The following is a 19996-nucleotide window of genomic DNA, read 5'->3' as shown; positions in this document are numbered from 1 at the left end:
TTGCTGGAGCATGGTTATCTCTCTGTACTCAAGCACCAAAACCAGGAAAGGCACTGTGATCCAGGGAGCTCTTGGAGCCAAATGGCAGATGGCACAGGGATGCATAAAAGTTACAGGGATCCCATGGGTCTGGTATCTACATACTATTTTGCCAGTGCGTGTAACATAGGTCTCTACTGAAAGCCCGTGTCACACTGGGCCTCATAATAATTGTAAATCTTATGCGTGGATAATATGAAAACCGTTATGTATATATACATTGATAATTATGTTCTTAAGGTCTGTGACTTGGGGCTGGTCATCAAAAGGTGAGAAACAGGTTTTTTTCAGGCAGAAGATGTTTATCTATCCATCTGTCTACATGTACATTGATTATTGTATATGTCACACCTATTTTATGGTCTGAGCAAAATGCTTATCGAGTGATTGCAAAGTCTCTGGGGGAGATCCTAGACAGGAAAACAGAAGCAGCAAGGATTATCCTGTTTGCAAGTGAAGACAATGGATTTTTGGACTATAACTTGTGATACAGCATGGCCAGAGGGCAGCAGGAGAAGGTTAGAAGAGAGCCTTATTCCCTGTAGAGGGAAGAAAGTTTGCTATAGATTAATTGGAGCACCTGAAGCCAATTAGAGCACCTGCAGTCAGTCACCTGATAAAAACCCCCTGCTTCAATCAGACAGTGTGGGAGTTGGAGCAGAAAGGATTGGTGTTGGAGCAGAGAACAGTTTGGAGGAGTTGGAGCAGAAAGGATTGGTGTTGGAGAAGAGAACAGTTTGAAGGGAAGCAGAGGAAAGTTTGGAGAAGTGCTGCGGTGGGCTAAGAAGTCCAAGACCCTAGGTAAGGGGCACCTGGCTTGTGCAAAGGGAGGGCAGGAAGCCCCCCCCCCACAAGCTGAAGGGCAGGAGAGGGAAGTAGCCCAGGGGAAGGAACCGTCAGTTCATGTGGTTCACCACTATCCTCAGGGCCCCTGGGCTGGGACCTGGAGTAGAGGGCGGGCCCAGGTCCCTCCCTCTCCACTCCCCTCCTCTAGGACACTAGTGGGGCAATTAATATTCCAATTCAGGGGCAAGAAATGGCGCCCTGAACCCCCCCAAAGAAGAGAAAGTGCCCATCATAATAGTAGCAAAGAATCCTGTGGCACCTTATAGACTAACAGACGTTTTGCAGCATGAGCTTTCGTGGGTGAATACCCACTTCTTCAGATGCAAGTGGGTATTCTTGCATCTGAAGAAGTGGGTATTCACCCACGAAAGCTCATGCTGCAAAACGTCTGTTAGTCTATAAGGTGCCACAGGATTCTTTGCTGCTTTTACAGAACCAGACTAACACGGCTACCCCTCTGATACTTGACATCATAATAGTGCCGTCAATTTGCCACAAACTGAAGACACACAGACAAACTCTGGATTTCCCACTGAGGAGTCAAAAAGACAGTGTGCTTGCCTGATGAATGGAAGATCACAATCACACTTGGCTCTAATGTGCTGGAAGGATTCTGGGTGAGCTTTTGCTCTGTATGAAATGACACTGTCTTGGAAGTTAAGTTTAGGCTCTAATACGTGTGCTATGATTTCATTTTATATGTAACTCTTTGTTGCTACCATTGAATCCCTGTTCTTTGTTACAGAAACTTATACTGTACTTGCTTTCTCAATAAACAAATCTAAGTGCTGTGTGTTAAGCGAAGCTGTGTTCTATGGTGTAACTGGTAAGCTGTGGTGTGTTGTTCCTTTGGGAACAGAGGATCTGGGAATTCTGAGAGTGTCCAGTGGATCAGGGGCAGGGCACTCCAGGGAGATGCTTGGATGACTCGGGTGTTGGAGTGTGCCTCTTGTTGACCTGCACAGAGGGCACGGCCTGCGGAGGTCTGGATGGCAGCGCTTGTGTTGCCAGAAGCTGGCAGTGTCAGGGGAGCTGACCTAGGCAAGCATAGACAGGGTAGGTGGTAGAGAGGTGCACAACCCAAGGGACCTCCCGGGAAGCATCAGGCACAAGTGGAATAAAATGTATTTTCAAGGAAATGAGCATGACCAAATCAATAGCTTTAGTGTTCAAAGAGAAGAGTGATTTGCAAACAGAACTAAGTTTGAAAGTTTTTAAAAAAAATCATTATTTAACAATATGATTTATACATTGGCTGTGTATCTCTGACATCTGACAGCTTTTCAGTGTAACTACAGCATGTTTACTGATAGAAAATCTCCATAAAGAGTACTTTTGTGCCATTCACAATATGTGCAGGTAACTCTAGGAAGCTCATTCCTTGGTTTTTCTGTCAGTTACTCGTAAAGGAAACGTTTGTTCTGCAAACAATATTCGTTCATCCTATCTACTGTATAGTGCTAATACTGCCAGATTTCTGTCTTATCATCATCTACGCTGCTCAGATAACAAAGCAAATGGCTTACTGATGTCTGAAACATAATGAAAACAAACAGTTTTATCTCAATAATGCTGATGCCCCTGCAATGCAGAGGAAAAGGGAAAATCATTTTGATTAGACCATAGTGCAGACATGACACAGAAGCCATTCTTCTGATCACACTTGCACAGATCTTTTATACTGGTATAACTATTGACTTCATTGCAGTTACTTCTGATCTGCGCTGGTTAAGTGAGATGAGAATCAGGCTCTAACTACTGTGGGATGCAGCATCCTTTAATGCAAGGACATAATGCCACTAGGATTTACAGTACCTGCTGTCACACACATTAATCTATTTTAGTTTAGCAAAGGATTTTTCTAGTAGATATGATAGGTGAAAAATTCACCCCAGTGCAGTGCACTCATGCCAATCACTCTACCCATAACTAGGGCCCATAAGAAGGGCTCAAATAGACCCTTCAAACTGGAGTTAATGACATCCTAGATGATTAATCGTATTTGCTCTTGTGTTATTCTGTTTAAAATGTATCCTCAAAAACTAAATTCAGCTTGCATCGCTGATTGAGTAAGCAGTAGGCATCTCTCATATCTGCATTTAGTCATCTTTACTTCAGCATCAGTAGGCATAAGGTTCTGGGGACAAAAGCTGTGGTCCTGGAAACCAATTCTAGATATAAGCTAATGCAGCTTGCAGTCAGGTAGCAGATAAGTGTCATGCCAACATCCAGACAACCCACAGATTCTCAGACCCTGAGATGCTGAAGTGAACACTGCAGTCTATAAAATCAAGATCACCTTTAACCTTGACTTATCTAAACACCTGATGCAGTCTCTTATAGCAAAACAGAAGTTTTATCCTCTAAGGATCTACTATAGCAGCTCGGGCTGCAGGAAACTGATCTGGGGGTCCAAGAACATGAAATATTGAAGTTGACATGTTAGGCAGGCAGGAGGATTGTGGTAGGAGATTGGTCATTGGTATTTTCTAGAAGATCAGCAATTCCTCTACAATTAGTACTGCCTGTGAGCTTAAAAAAACACTGAGAATTGCTTGTTTGTATTTTAGCTTAAGATTATTGTGTTCATTAATTACTTCCACTATGCAAAAGGACCCATATCATTTGTTGTTATTTCTGATGCTGGTAGACCAGGTGCCAGCTCATGCCAAGGTCCCAAAGCCTCAAGCAAACACTATCAAATGCGTAGCTGGAAACCAGTCTGGCTCACCTGTGTGTTAGTATTGCTAAAATAGGTATTAGACGTGTACCAATGTGTTTAGACTTTATGAAATACTTGTAAATTGCTGTGTCCATTAATCTCATTTATAATATCTCTAACCCGTGCAGTAAGGTAATATTGAAGTGTTTGTTCTGTAATGTACAAATGTTCACTCTGAAACTATAAATCCAGTCAAGAAAGAAACATCACCAAGTGAAATACTGGTTTCCACCCATGAGGAGGGGCTATCTCTGGCCCATCAAGAAGACCTATTGAATCCAAATGGGCTATTGTAAGCCATCAAACAGCAATACTTTTGTTGATTGCTCCCAGCACACCCATGAAGAGGGGCACATGCAGAAGCGCTCGTCCCATCAGTTTGGCCTCTAGACAGATGGGGATAAAAATTCCTGGCCAGAAGGAATTAGGGTCTTTTTTACGCAGCTCAGACTCTAAGAGGCAAAGATTCCTAAACATAAGCAAGAGATCCCCAGGATTAACCTGAGTTAGCCCTAAAGGACTTATAGAGATGGCGTATTTCAGTAGTTCTACCATCATCTCAAACCTAAGACTGCAACTCGTGCATGTGTGTGTATATGTTTACCTGTTTCAACCAAATAACTCATTTCTTTTTCTTAGGCTATGTCTACACTAGAGACCTTACAGTGGCACAGCTGTACGGAGGCAGCTGAGCCTCTGTAAGATCTCTCGTGTAGCTGCTCTATGCTGACGGGAGAAAGCTCTCACGTCGACACAATTAAACCATGCACATGGAGCCGAGGTAGCTATGTCAGTGGGAGAAGCTCTCCTGCCAACACAGTGCTGTGCACAACTTATGCCGGCAAAATTTATGTTGCTCAGGGCAGTGTTATGTTTTGCTGACATAAGTGGTGGTATTGACATGGCCTCAGTTAATAACCCCTTAATTAATTTACTAGAGGTTTGGCTACAAGTGTTGTCCGTGGTGTGAGATCTAAGGTGTAAATTGACCTGGGGTAAGTGACTGGTCCTTTGGGACTGTGAGTAACCTGAATATTTTGTGATCTTTGATGTAAAATGACCATCTATCACAGCATCAAGCTTGCCTGGGTGGCAAGATAGTTCAGAGTGCCCCAGGGGACTGTCTGTGAGTCCATGTGAAGGCTGTATAGTGCCTGACAAGTTTACACTTGTTACTTGGTTAAATGCGATCACATCAAACCACCAGACACAATAATTCATGCCTCTTTGTTTTTACTCTGAGTGTTCATGCAATTGCTGTCTTGACAACTGACAAATTACGGAGATACTTTTTGCAAACCTTGTTAGTATTATTTTAGCTGCTAATCAGGTAAACACAGAACATCAAAATGAAAAAAATGTGTTAGTCCATTAAAACAATGGTGTGTCAGACATCTAACACAATGTAAGCTAGATAGATATTTAGCTAATATTTTATACTTAAAAGGGCTTTCAGATTCAGCAATAGGGAAGCTTGCAATTATGTTAAACTTCTTTTTGAAGACAGTCCACTTTTTTTATGAGGATTATTATCTAGACAAATTCTTCAGTGGCTGTTTCACTTTTATGGGAGGAAGTGAAGACAAGCTTTGATTTGAGAGGCTAAGGGTAGGAGCAACACCATTTACTGTGGGTATCTTCCTTGTTATAGCTGTGCAAATTTGTACTTTGTTTTTAGCCCCCAATGGTGAAAACACCACCTGTTGTGCTAATGGCATTTTAATCACCATTAATTTGTTGAAGGATTTACACTGCAACTTATTAGCAGTAGGTTTCTAACCACATACTGAATTAGGTTAAGTCTTCATCTCACAGTTCATATGCAGATCAACAGAATTATTTAACACTTAGCACTTTAAATAGGTCTACTCTGCTTCAGGTGCCTGGAATATATTTCTATAGCATGTGGATTTTTAAAATAATATAAATACGCTGCTTAGAATAATGCACAAACTAAATATATATGCCACAACTGTGGGTAAGTAGTATACATTTGGTTGTAAAGGTGTAACTAGGGCTTTGCTTTTATCATTAATGTTTTAATGACAATTTCTTTCTCAGTCAGAACTATGTGTACACAAATAAACTGAACTTTTAAAACAAAAGGTGTACTAAAAAGTCTGACAACTTTTTAAAAATTTGCTGACACCTTTGACCTCCTTTTGTTGGTGAGTGAGATGCTTACGCTTGAAAGCTCATCTCTCTCGCCAACAAAAGTTGGTCCAATAATAGATATTACCTCACCCACCTTGTCTCTCTAATACCCTGGGACCAATGCAGCCACAACAATACTACATATTTTTGACCTCCAGCAGTCAGTGATGCAGAAATTATATTATTGGGGAATTTAAAGGTATTTTCATTCTCTTATCGAAAAACCTGTGTAAGGCAATAAAAAAATATGGGCTCAATTCTCCCTGCCATAGAAAAAAATCTTGCCAGGGCAAAGACTCTCCCAGAACACCACGTGAAGCTGTGTTAGAGTTATCAGAGGTTCCGCACTGTGAAGCATTTATGGTAGTTACATGGAAGTGGGAGGGCAAAGGACCAGGAATCTCCAAGGAATAGAGGCTTAAGCCTTACAGACCCTCAGCCAAACCTGCCACGCACTTGTCCTTCCCATTTGTCAAACCACTCACTCTACGACCACAGCTCTTTATTGCAAACCCCTCTTTAAAGTTAATATTGTTCCCAGCACGAACCTCTGTAGCTATATGCTTTTGAGTTCTCTCTTGGTGGCGGCATACAGCGGATCCGCCACTACCCACCAGCCTCTTGCTCAGCAACATACCCCGCCCCCCATGCACATTGCAGAGCCCCAGTCCATGACAGCCCACTGCAAAGGGGGGGCCCAATCCATTTTTACTATGCCCTCTTCCGTTTGTGCTCCTATTAGCAGGGAGAGCTATGGACTGTGCAAACTGAAATGTCCTCATTTTATCCAGTCTAACAGATACATCTGTTAGCCCATCATACATAGGGATGTACCAGCCCTAAAAGCCCCTCATGACTCATGCCTAGGCATATTTAAAATAGAAACAATATGAGCGATATTCCTTCCTTTATGCTATTAAGAGATTTAGAGGCAGATTGAGATTAAAAAGAACAAAATAAAGCAACTTCAATGAAAGCACTGAAGTACATCAGGCCTGAATCTGAGCCACTGCCTCCCCGGTTGATTCTCAGACACTGGCATCCGGTGTCTTTTTGTTTCTATTTTGTTCTCAGAAGGAGTACAATAGTTGTCTTACAATCAGGAAATGAAGGGGGTAAAGGGAAACCCCATAAACAATGTTTTCTTAGACCTTTGTTTCAATTTTTGATACTAATTCAGAATTGGCTCCATAGGTGCCCCATTGCACAGGCTCCCTGGCTCCCTCATCAACCATGAAACCATATTTTGACTTTCTGATCAACCCAGTTGCCTAATCAACTTCTTAACTTGGAAAAATATCTCTGGTTTTGTATTTATGACCATTTGTTCAGTTTTTATGATTCATTAGAGGCAAAATGTATAATTCTTTAACCTGCCTAAAAACCCAAAGCTTCAGCTTATAACCAGACTCTGTTTTCTACAACATTTATTGCCTTTTAGTGAGTCCAATTTTCAGTTTAAGAGAAGTGCAGCGGTGCTTGAAAAATATGTGCTGATTTGCAAGGGTGCTAAAAATATCGGCAATAATTCTGATTAACGTGGCATGATTCTGCATGCATTAGTCATACAGAATACTTCTTACTTAAAGGCTAATTAGAATTCAAGTCAGCATGATACCTGCTTTTGAGGATTACAGTAAAAACATTTGTTGTAATAAGAGCCTTGTTTTTTCCTAAAGGCAGCCAACTTTTACAATGATTGATCTGCTAAATTACTAGAAGAAAAGAATGAGACTCTACAGTCTGTCCAAAAAATTGTTTTCCTCTAGACCAAGTTAGAGGATAAATTTAAGGGGCTTTTGTTGCTAATATTAAAAATGAACTGCAACTGTTTTTACTCATTTATGACTATCTGAAATCAAGAAAACATTTTCTATGGTGGCATTACATCATAAGAGTGTTTTCAGTTTACTGATTTGAGGTCTCCATTATGGCTGATAAAATCCCTGATTTCTGAATACCTGGGTCTGGTAATTGGACTTTCAGATTACTCAACTGGATTCTAAATTTGGACTGACTTTATCCAGCACAAAGAAGCAAATTAAAAAAGACACTGTAAAACAGTTTCCCTCTACCAAATCAATCTTTTAACCTGTAACAGCTTTTGGGGAAATAGAATTCACATCCTGTGTTTCAGTTACTTACGTTTTACCCTTTTCTCACTTCCCTAGTACTTTAGTGTCTTTTCCAGGAAAGAAATCCTGGCTTTTGTGGATTCAGAGGATATTGTTTCTGATGGATTACAAAGAATTGCATATATCCTGAGGAATGCCATAGTAAATGCTCTTGCCACCTGCAACAGTTAGTCGTTTATTCACAGTCCATTGTCAATGATGAGTTCATATTCTGGGCTTGATTTTCAAAATTAGGTATAAGCAATTACATGCCTCATTTGTGCAGTTGCCATAATGACATAAGGAAATTAGATAAGTGGGCATGCAAATGTACAGTTAGTTGTGTAACTACTTTCTGTGCATCCAACTACCTGATATATGCATCTATTGCAATCCTCGTAACTGCATATTCAAATTAGGTGTACAACTGCGAACTATTTTTGTACATGTAATTTTTTGTATATGTAATTCCATGTATCTACTTTTGAAAGCAGGTCTATAAATCAATGTAACAAACAGTATAAACCCTCCTGATATTACTTCCTGCCACTGTCCATTTTTATCACGATACACAGTTCATTGAACTCTACTCTCCAGCATCTGACCTGCATGCACTATCTATTTTTTCTGCTCCCAGAGATAACCTACCCACAGGACATCATTATTTGGGTGAGGAAAGGGTGGAAGTTAACCAACCTGCATATTTCACCAGGGATTTCAAATGTGGGCACATGCATATTAGGAAGCTGTGCAAGTGTTCACAAAAGATAGTTTGGGGTTGAATTTTGTCAGCTTTCAGTGACTTCAGTGAGATGTTCAGCACTTCTGAAAACCAAAGGATTTTTATTTAGATGCCAGTCACAAGGTGAACTGCTCTATTAAGGGTTCAAGGTCCAGCTCTGATGTTTTTTTCTGATTTCTGCCCTGAAAGAAGGAATTTTTTGGAATGATGGTCTCTAGGACTAATAAGAGTTGTACACTTGGCAGCAACGCATGAGGGCAACAGGAGCAGAGATATAAGGGAGACACCATGGAAAATTTAAGACCTGTTGTGAATTTTTTTAGAGAGAGAAAGGGAAACCTGAAGAATGCAGGAATGGCTTGTGGATTCCTCTCCAAAGAGAACCAGGCAAAAGATCTACCATGCCTTGGAAACCTGTCAGCCCCTCTAATGACAGAAAACAGAGCAAGGACTAAACAGAACAGGCCAAAGGAAGAGACTCCATGGCAAGACAGCTCAATAGCATCTAAATAAGAGATTTAGGATCCCAACTCTAGGCACCCAGGTTTGAAAGTTTTGGCTTTTGTTTCTAAAGTTTTGTCTGCATGGAAGTCACTTTTCTATTGGATGCAAAGTTTCCAACAGAACTTCAAATTTTGGTTCTGAAAAGTTTTAAGTATTTCAAACGTGATTCTTAGATCACTAATTGTGCAAGCAGGGAACAAGATCCTGGGATATGGTAAGAAATAAAAAATGAAATTCAAATACACAACATAAATGAAGGTTGGAATTATCTTTGTTTTAGATAAAGCAAACATGGACAGATCCTGAGGCCAGTTTTTACTGAGTCCTTACTCAGGCAAAATTTCTAATGATATAATGCAGCTGGGAACAGAGTATGTTAGCTTGGATCTAATTCACATGGCCTATATAAGCAACTCTGTAGAAAGATGTAGGTGACTGAGTTTTGGCAACTCAATAGTCTCTCTCAGAATTGACAATAGAGCAAACTCTTATATGTAGATCTCTCTCTGTCACAAAACAAGTAGGGCAGAGAAGCCAAATCCTTAAATGAGAGTTTGCTTGAATAAGGGCTGATTAAAAACTCAGCTGGGACCTCAAGATTTGCCCCAGTATTTGCCTCATAAAATGAGAGGAAGAAGAAGATAGATCAGGTCTAATGTTGATGGAAAGCCTGTTCTCGCATAATATACTGTAGTGGGCCAACCATTGCAAACAGCTCATCTTCTGGTAAAGGTTAAGCTGGGATGATGTCAAATTTAATGACTGTATTGATTAAATGCCACAAAATTGAACCAGGCCAATAGAATACCTTGAGAGAAGGTCTAGAGATCACAAATGAATGAAATTACAAATGCTTTCAATTTCAATAGGAGAGCCACTTTGTATGTACTTTTTATGACTTCTTGAAGAGTAGGATAAAACAAAGTTACTACAGTTTTGTCTTCTGAACGTATTCTGCACTCTTTCGGCAACAGTAATAGGGTCTTACTAAAGGCTAACATGAGATGTCACAGAGATGAGTCAATATTCTCTGTTTAGGTGCTTTACTCATTTTCCTGAATGACATGGTGGAAAACATTCAGATGCTCCTTAAGTTTCCAGCCATTCCTAAACAGCAACAGGTGGTCAAGAAAAGTTTCTACAATATGTCACAGCTGACTTCATCACAGTCTTGGAAATAACTGACTGAAGTTCTGTACTCTCTGTGGCACCAGTTGATAATGAAAGGGATGCAAGAGATCAGGAAACACTCCCAAAACATCCATATGCATATAGTGAATGAGCCGAGGAATATAATTAATAACGTCTTTATCACATATACTGAATTCACACAAGATACTAATGTGCCTTTCAAATGCTGCCACTCATTCAGATTGAAATCATGTTCAACCAACCTCTAAATGGCTATCTGGAAGGTATACTAAATTACAGCATTGAATAACTAATTGAATAATTGCACATTATGAAGTTGAAACTTTTCTACGGACTGATACTTATTAATGTTGTAAGTGACCTTGGCTACTTTTTCCAAAATATCTTAATGGATCCCTTTACAAATGTACCACATCCAGCACAAGAAAGATAAGAGGCAGCTTGAAAGGCATGGTTCATTGATTGAAGTGACCTTTGAGTTTACAAAGTTTACACAAAGATTGCTTTCAAACTTGTACCATAAACAGTGTACTTGATATTTACAGTTGCATTCTGTGTTTCATTATATAGCCTGCCACAGTGGGCAGGTTCAGAGGAGAATAGCTGAGAAGACGTTGTAGATGAAATGACACATTTAAGGAACAGAAGAGGTTATACCTCATATTTATCACATGGCATCCATAAAACAGGAGACTGCCTACGTGTTGTGTATTTCTCTTCTCCATCGGAGTTACAAGAATGGAAGACATTAAGTGAAGTTTTCTTAGAATTTGGTGGCACAAGAGAAAGTCTCCCCTGCCCTGCTTCTCATATGCCCTGGAGAAGCCTATGTGTATCAGTTTGTAGACTACAAGCCAATTCCAGGGGGATTTGGAACATAGCAGAACTGCCAACATGTTCCTCAGTCATCTGCATCCTTCTCCATAATGTACACTGATATAGGCCATGTTACTGTAAATTTGATCTAAGGCAATATTATTATTTCTTCATTCACTTGACTAGCTCATCCAAGGTAGCTTCCTATCACTTAATGTTCTCTTGATCCTCTCTTCTGGATTCAGTTTTCCACTGATAGGTTACATAGTGCCATGCTCCCTTGAGGGTTTGGTCAGGGAATGCAACTTTAAATGGCATCCAGTGCTCCATAAGAATCTGTGCATTTTAGATACAATGCCAGTACCTGTCCTACCACTGCTGCCTACCTTTGAGGTGGCAATGGCTGTCTGCAGGCTCCCCAGTGAAACAGCATTTGAAGGCATCTCAAACAATGCCGCACACATCCAGGCAGGCTTTTCACCACTAGGGCCCTGTTCTCTTCTATATAGAGCCTTATACCATAGTATCTGAACACCTAGAGTTCAGTACCGAACTGGCTGGGAACTGAACCTGGGCCACTCATGTGGCAGGTATGAATTCTACCACTGAACCCTGCATTATTCTAGCAGAAGTCAGCATCACTCCAGAGGCTTAATGCTGGAAAACATCTATTCCACAATATCCAGAACTTCATGCTCCATCCATTTCTCACATCATTAATCTTTTGTCTCTCAAGTGGACCTCTCTACCCCCCTCTTTGTGCTCCCCTCATCTCCAGAACGATAGTATATGAAGAGACAAAAGCACAAATAAAGGCTGAAGGTGACTGCTTTCTCAGAGTTTTGAAACAGCAGTATGCAACGTGCACTAGGGAATATTTAGTGCACTGCAGCAGGGTCCACACAGACAGTTAGTGCACGGCAGGCTGCAGCACTGTAGATTCACACCCCAGCTTGTCGTACACTAAATGTTCAACTAGACATGCCCTAACAGACGTGTTTAAATTAGTTTTAGATTTTTTCGGGTCCAGCTGTCAGCGACAGTCACTGGAGTTTTTGCAGATCACCTGTCACAATATACAGAGTGGTAGCCGTGTTAGTCTGTATCAGCAAAAAGAACGAGGAGTACTTGTGATTTTTTCTCCTGCTGATAATAGCCCACCTTAATTGATTAGTCTCGTTATAGTTGGTATGGCAACACCCATTTTTTCATGTTCTCTATGTATATATATCTTCCTACTGTATTTTCCACTGCATGCATCCGATGAAGTGGGTTTTAGCCCACGAAAGCTTATGCCCAAATAAATTTGTTAGTCTCTAAGGTGCCACAAGTACTCCTCATTCCTTTTGTCATAGTATAGTATCAAAAACTACAAGTCAAAGGGTGCTCGAAAGAGAATTCATTATCGTGGATGGTCCCCTTAAGAAATCTAGAAAAAAAGAAAATTCCTTTCTAGGTACTGAATCTGTACTAGGAGATGAGACATTGATTTTTTCCAAAGAGCTTCATCTTTCTCCTCATTAAAATGTATATGTTCCAATGGGAACTATCTCAAAAGTGCTTGTTCTGCTAGCCTCCAGAAGATGTTACTGTAACAAGATCTTCTAGCTTGGTTGCCTCATAATCTCAGGTTTTCCAGTGCCCAAGCCAGATTTGATAATTGATCTTAATCTGCTGGCAGTGGCCTCCAACTTAACTATACTATGGACATACTACAAAACAAAGACTTATTTCTGTACTGACTTTCCAAAGTAGAGAGAGATAATGACTAAAAGTGTTCACGTATATTACGGTCCCATCTACACTATAAATTTAACCATTCTGAAGGATCCATTTGCAACATGATCTTTCAAAACACTGTTAAACCATGGTTCTTTCTTACAGAACAGACAGGACCTAACAATTTCTATCTCCAGGTCCTGCACCTTTCAGTATTAAGACACTTAAGTCCACATTTTAAAATGAGCACACATGTTCTTGCATGTGTAAGATGTCCAATCAACTCCTCTTATAATTTTCCACAAATGAAAAATGGACACTAAATTAAAACATTGTGGCACTTGACAGCTGTCACTGAGACTGTTATACACTTTGAAGGAAAGCCTGGTCTCACTGCAGTCAAAGGGAGTTTTTACTTTGATAGAGGCAGGATTTCATCCCCTATATTCAGCGGGGAGATTATAAAAGCTCTACATCAGCTGTTCACAGGCCCATGCTGAAAATGGAATATAAGGAAATTCTAAGAGGTTTCACTGTCTGAAAGAATAACCTCTGCCATGAAAGAGAAGCAATCAACCCAGCCAGCTCTCATTCATAACATTTAACTTTGCTCACTTTTTATAGTATAATACAGTATGAATTGAACTGAGTTCCAGTATAACTGGCAGCAACTCCCAATGCAACATTTACGCCAGGGCTGAACTGACTGCACGTCTTTTATAATAATTTGCCTAAGGATAACAGGCAGACTGGAAGTCAGCAGATAAACCAGTTATCGGTCCACAGATTGTCTGACTGCTTAATGTAATATTGGATAAAGTCTTCTTATTCAAATATTTCGACTTGCCAGTGAAAATTACTAATAAGCAATGAGAGCAGAGACTATTTTTGCTCATAGCTGGTTCTCCACAATTTGTGAATAATGAAAACAGTTCTCTGGCTCTTAGCTTTGCAGGTTCTGTAGACTATTGTTACTGGCAAATACTCATTAAACTACAAACCAAACACTGATGACAAGCTTCCTGAATTAAATAAAAATGTAAAAAAAGACATTTTTAAAGTAGTTCAGGTTTTTTTTTTCCAAAGTAAGGTGACATTTTACTGCACATTAAAGTGTAAGGCATATTGTTCATTCATTCATATAGAGATGATCAATTTTCTGTGTGATGCCTTCATGTAACAAAATCCATTTTAAAATAAAAAAATGTTTAGGAAGATGTAAGTACCGCTACATAGATATTATGGTTGTATTTACCTTTATCCCAGGGAGTCCAGGAAGCCCAGGAAGACCTGGTTCACCCTACACAGGAAAATTACATAACATTACAGAACAATATTCATTTATAAGTGGTATCCAGAAAACAACCAGGTATACACTGTAGTAGGTATAGTATGAGATCACATACTCTATATGCGATGGCTATTCGTTTTAGGGATCACAGATACTCAGGCCAACACAATGTACATTAAAGGGATTGCTAACCTAGAAGTATAAGTAAAATGTTTAAACTGAATGCCTAAATTTAATCTCCTAAATCTACATTTAAGGACCTAAACATTTCCTATGGATTTAGGAGCTTAACTAGACACACAGGTTGAAAACTCTGGCCAGTATTTTTATCAAAAGGATAGGGAATAATAGTATTAATTAAATAATATGAATACTGACATTTACTGCATTTGCAATAATTCTGCAAATCTGCAACTGCAGATATTTAATTCTATCCCCTGGTTAGTTATTGGCTGTATAGGGTGCTGTGCTGTGTAGGTTAGCTACAAATGTGACTAAACAAAAATAATTTAATTTATACATTTTCAGGGGGATTACTCAATTACAATTAACTATCCTTTTTATCGAACCATCAACTCTGCCCACATTTCAGTATAAATGCACACACACAACACCACAAAGTACCATAAGCAAATAAACTAGAACTACGGTACTTCTTCTAAAAAATACCCTGATTATTTAGCACTGCAATAAAAAAGAACAAAATACTCTACTTTCAAGAAGAAAATATGTAACAGGAATTGAAGACTGAACACATTCATTCTGGAATAAGTTGATATTTTTCTATGGGAGAGAAGGACAAGCACAACATGTACACACATACAATCATCTTAAGATGTTAGTTGAAATGGCGCTGAAACTATGTCCTCGTAGGAGAAGGAAAATTATGAACACTGAAAATCAAAGGGCTTTAGGAATATAATGGATGTAATAATTTTGATTTCAAGGGCAAAACAATTAGACAGTAGATTTCCGATTATCATAAAGATGGACCTGAACCAAAGGCCAGGATCTGAACATCCCTGAACTATAGGGAAGATCCAGACCAAACTTTGTAGCTGGTCCCTCCGTCTATAACTGGTTGAACTAAACTCTAGATTCATCCATTCCTGAACGTTACAGAAATCCAGATCTCAATGTTGTGGTTTGGGCCAGTGCCTAGAGATTACAAGCACACACAAATTCCTCATCTTACATAACCAATTGCACTATATTTTTAGGTGATAATATTAAAACTTACTTGAAGAACTTCTAGCAAATTTACAATCTGCCACAACAAAACCAAAAACAGAATAGTTGATTTGAAAATTGATTTGCCAAATGAAAGAATTCTTAAACATTTTAGGAGGATCCAAAACCAGCTTCCGTGTAGATTTCATTCATTCCAGAATTTTAACAAATCTTTCTGACTGAAGCTACTGAAAAGGACAATCCACTTCGGAAATTTTAAATGTGAAATACAATAAAGGAATGGAGGGCAGTGTATCATTTTCAGCAGATTCTATTAGCAGTTGATACACTGCCTACCATTGTCTAACAGAAACTGGACCATTACTCCTGTCTAAAGAATAATTCTCTGAACAGGATGTATTATATTCACTATTGATATAGTATTAGCCCAAAAGTTCTACTCTATCTTTTTTTTTCTTGCATGAAGAGTCAGATATACTAGTGAAACAAAGACATTAATACTGTAATCTGTCAATTACTGTCATTGAAGTGGATGTGACATTTTCTCCTTCTGTTTTAAAATAAGTAAAATTCACTTCTAAATATAAATGTTTAATCATTATAATGAATAGCTCTTTTATTATTATTTTAATTTGTATTGCCATGGCTTGCACAGTCCACAATCAGGGCTCAGGACCTCACTGTACTAGGCACTTGACACACATATAACAAAAGGATAGTCCCTGCCTTGGAGAACTCAAATTCTAACTAATCTAATACTAGAATATCAGGGTTAGAAGGGACCTCAGGAAGTCATCCAACCCCCTGCTCAAAGCAGGACCAATCTCCAAACATTTTTTTACCCTAGTTCCCTAAATGGCTCCCTCAAGGATTGAACTAACAACTGGGGTTGCAGGCCAATGCGCAAACCACTGAGCTATCCCTCCCCCCCCAACTAAAGTGATTAAAATGTACTCTTCAAGGCAAGATTAAAAACACATTCCAATTGCTAGTGTTCCATTATGAAGTTGATTGTAGTTGAATGGACAGTATTTCCATTCCTTAACTTTTTTCAAAATATAAGGTTGATATGATTTATGAGATTAAATGACTCCAAGGACAAACAAAAGCTGAATACAAACGTCAGTCCATCAAACTAAAGCAGTCAAATATTCTATGTTGTTATAGAACATATATAATGTGCATGGGCTACATCTATAATGTATTTGGCACACCTAACCTTTTCTCATACATTCACAACAGGCGTATTTCATTCAGACATATAAAAATATCCTCACATATGAATCAATACATGAATAAATGCACAACATAGACCAAAACTTGATGTCTTCGCTCTGTCCTTTTTATTATTTCATGGTGCACAATGGGAGTTTTTCATGAGTAAAGACTAAGGCTCCAATTCTACATTGAGATCTAGAACTTCAGTGGGTCTCCACACATATCTACTCTAGTTAATACTAATGGAGGATCAAATTCTTGGCATTTAATCAGAGAAAACTCCCATTGAGTACTGTAAAAATAGATGTACATTCTGAAGGTGTCCTCATAATAGGAAAGAACAAAAGTTTGAGAAATTGACATTTGCACAGTTTATGCCTATATAAACGTTTCTCCTTGCTAATTTTTTGTGTCTTCATTATATTTACACTCAAATAGTGAATCTCATTTAAAGTATGATATGTAAATATAGACGAATATGTATTTATCCATTAATCTGTACGTGTATATATAAGAATGGTCAAACCCTCATTCCATACTTATTACTTATTCAAGAAAAGCTCACATTGTCTGCAATGGAAGTTTTGCCTGAGTAAGAACTATAGGATTTAGCCCATATTCTCTATTCACTGGGAAGTAAAAATATAAGGCAAAATTACCCTCTGATCCACAATACAGGTCTTTTATTCACTGCAGTTCAGACCTCTATCGCACATTCTGCACTTGTTCTATATACCAACTCAGACTGGTGTGAGCTGGAGTTCCACGTAGGATGGATTACAGAATACACAACAGAGATCTGCACTGCAGTGGATAAAATACCTTTACTGTGGATCAGAGAGAAGAATTTTTCTCACAGGGTCAAATTTTTAAAGACTAGAAGCAGAAGTCCACATATGTGCATTTGTGCAAGAAACTGGTTAATTGTTCATGCAAACAGATATTTTATGAGCAATAACCTGTTTGTTTTGCACATTCAGTTGACAGATATGTTCATGTAAATACAAGCAATTATGAACCTCAGCATCTACTCATTAAAACTTTGACCCATCTTATTTCAGTGAGATACTGTTTTTATTTACAGTATTATCTTCACATCAGTTTATTGGTATTACATTTAGAGTGATCTCACAGAGAACATATTTTTGCCTCCAGATTGTAAGGTTTGAAAATATATATATATATATGTGTGTATGTGTATGTGTTTGCGTGTGTATATACACATACACATATATAATGAAGGGAAACATATGGGCTAGTGGCACAATGCATAAATCCACAACCCTTTGCCTCTAAAGTATTGAGTTCAAATATGATTTACAGTAAATCACAAGTAAAATACGTTCTGTGGTTTCAAAGTAGCCACTAGACCACATCACAAAACAATCACTCACTTTAGTCTGACTGGCAATATATGCTCAAGTGTGGCCTGATGCTGAAACTGGAGGGTGTACTGTAGGTCAAGGCTGAGGTGCATTGGAAAGGCAGTGTCAGGAAATGTGCACAGTCCCTTCTGGTACAGTAAGGTGCTGAAGACCTCAGTACCTTTAAGGATCATGCCCCAATTCATTCATAAGTTTAAAAAAAGAGAACTATAAAATGCAGAGAGAGAATGAGTATTCAAAATATCCTGGGCAATGTAAATGTTTGAGACAAAAGCCTGGCACTTTCTTTCTATAACATCATATGCAACCACACAAAGACAAACTCATCATCTTATAAAACTCTAAATTAATGTGGAGTTCAGGGCTACTGGTTATTTATCTATATTACCTCTATTATATCAAACCTGATTGTATTGGGCAGTGAGATCAATAGCTTGCTAATAAATCACTGCTAGTTGTTCCTTGCCTAGCAGACAGCAAATGAGAGTATGAATCTAAACATTTAAAGTGCATTCTGTAGTTTATTATCCAAGTAGAACATACAGTACATAATGCACAATGATTCCAGAGGTTAGCTAGTTAAAACTGCTTTCACTGAGTTTTACTAACAAATTTAATTTGCATATCATAATAGACGGATACAGTCTGTTACAAATCATTACGATTAAAATCTGCCAAGTAGAGAAACTCAGCTGCAATTTTCTCTTTTACTGATTTTTAAAAAATGGTTTCTCAGAGTTCCATATGTCCATAAAAAGGAACTGAGATTTAGAATATGGCTGGCCTGATATTCCTTATATACTACAGTATATGATTTTACTTCCCTTCTGACCTGAGTACTGGAAAATCTCCAAAAGTGTACCTCCAGTTCTCCTGTTGGGATAGGGGAAAGGTTTCTTACTTTACAAGAGGTAGGGGATAGTGAAGGGTTGTTTCCAGAAAACCCTGTAGACTCCAGAGGGAAGCAAAACTGCTACCCCACACATCCCAGGATTGTAGTGTTAAAATCCAACCTCTCCTTGGTGTTCCGCCAGCACCTTCAGGCTCCTTGAGGAGACACAGAGTCACTAGCTTTCTCATCTGTGCCTGCATCCTATCTTATCCTCTGAAAAGGGGTCAAAGGCACGGAAGGGGCAGGCAATGCTACTTGGTGCACCATTGACTTCCTACTGGCAAGTTCCTAGGCCAAGAGGGCAGCATGACATATTGAGCAGCTGCTCCCCCACACCATCTCCTCCCAACCAAGGAAGCTCTGGCTGCACAGTGTCCAGTGGAAAGGCTTCTCTGGAGGAGTGCGGGGGGAGCACATAGTGGAGCTACTTGCTCCTAACTTTTCAATGCTTGTGTCCGCTTCCACCAGTGTAGCTCCTCACTAGCAGCACAAGTAAAAGAGAACATCCAGCCCTAGAGTCAATATTTATTTCATCTTAATGAGGTGTAATAACATATTATAATCTGCAGGTCAATATTTAGTCAAACGTGCAAGGGTGAGTTGTCAGCATTCAGACAGCAGAGCCATTCTGTGTTAGTTTCAGGCAGCTGAGATTGTGGAAACTTTCAATGTGGAAAAAAGTGCCCTGTAGTTATAAGACTGGGTGAGTTATTCTAATTTTCACTCTAGCCAGTGTCATTCTTATTATAGTTTTTTTCAAAACTCAAAATGATCATAAACAAAATGTGTACAGACCTTGAGCAACCAGTTAAATTGCACCATCTTGCAATCATTGCTATTACCAAACAAGCAATTTATGTGCAAGAGGGAAGCTCCAGTACTAATATTTTGTATAAACAAGATTTGATGGCAAGTCTAATCGTGAGGAAAAAAGGGACTGAATGCTTTCATGTATTACCTTTTGTCCTGGCCGACCAGATTCTCCAGGTTCTCCCTAATTGAAACATTAAATAAACAAACAAGATCAGAGAAAGTGAAAAAAAACCAGGGCTGGAAAAGAGGAGACAAGTGTAATAAAATGATTTGTGGCATAAAGTGACGGATTCTGCAAAAAATGACCACTATAAACACGACATTACCTTAATTCCTGCAGCAGAAGATCCAGGATCACCCTGATATAAAATTCACAAGGAAACAATGATCACATTTAT

The 19996-nt window shown here is 39.0% G+C and overlaps 1 protein-coding gene across 1 annotated transcript in view; it reads right to left on the bottom strand.

The window, feature by feature from the left end:
- Window positions 1-19996, bottom strand: part of COL25A1 (collagen type XXV alpha 1 chain) — a 454889-nt gene that overhangs the window by 59672 nt on the left and 375221 nt on the right. The window contains exons 19-21 of the mRNA XM_045019561.1: window positions 19925-19957; window positions 19744-19779; window positions 14064-14108 (exon numbers count right to left, since the gene is read on the bottom strand). Coding sequence (XP_044875496.1) covers window positions 14064-14108; window positions 19744-19779; window positions 19925-19957 — 114 coding nt within the window. The remainder of the gene's footprint in view (window positions 1-14063; window positions 14109-19743; window positions 19780-19924; window positions 19958-19996) is intronic.

The sequence above is a fragment of the Mauremys mutica genome, chromosome 5 (genome assembly GCF_020497125.1).
Source record: "Mauremys mutica isolate MM-2020 ecotype Southern chromosome 5, ASM2049712v1, whole genome shotgun sequence".
Lineage (NCBI taxonomy): Eukaryota > Metazoa > Chordata > Testudines > Geoemydidae > Mauremys > Mauremys mutica.
This window is presented reverse-complemented; position numbering and strand designations above follow the sequence as displayed.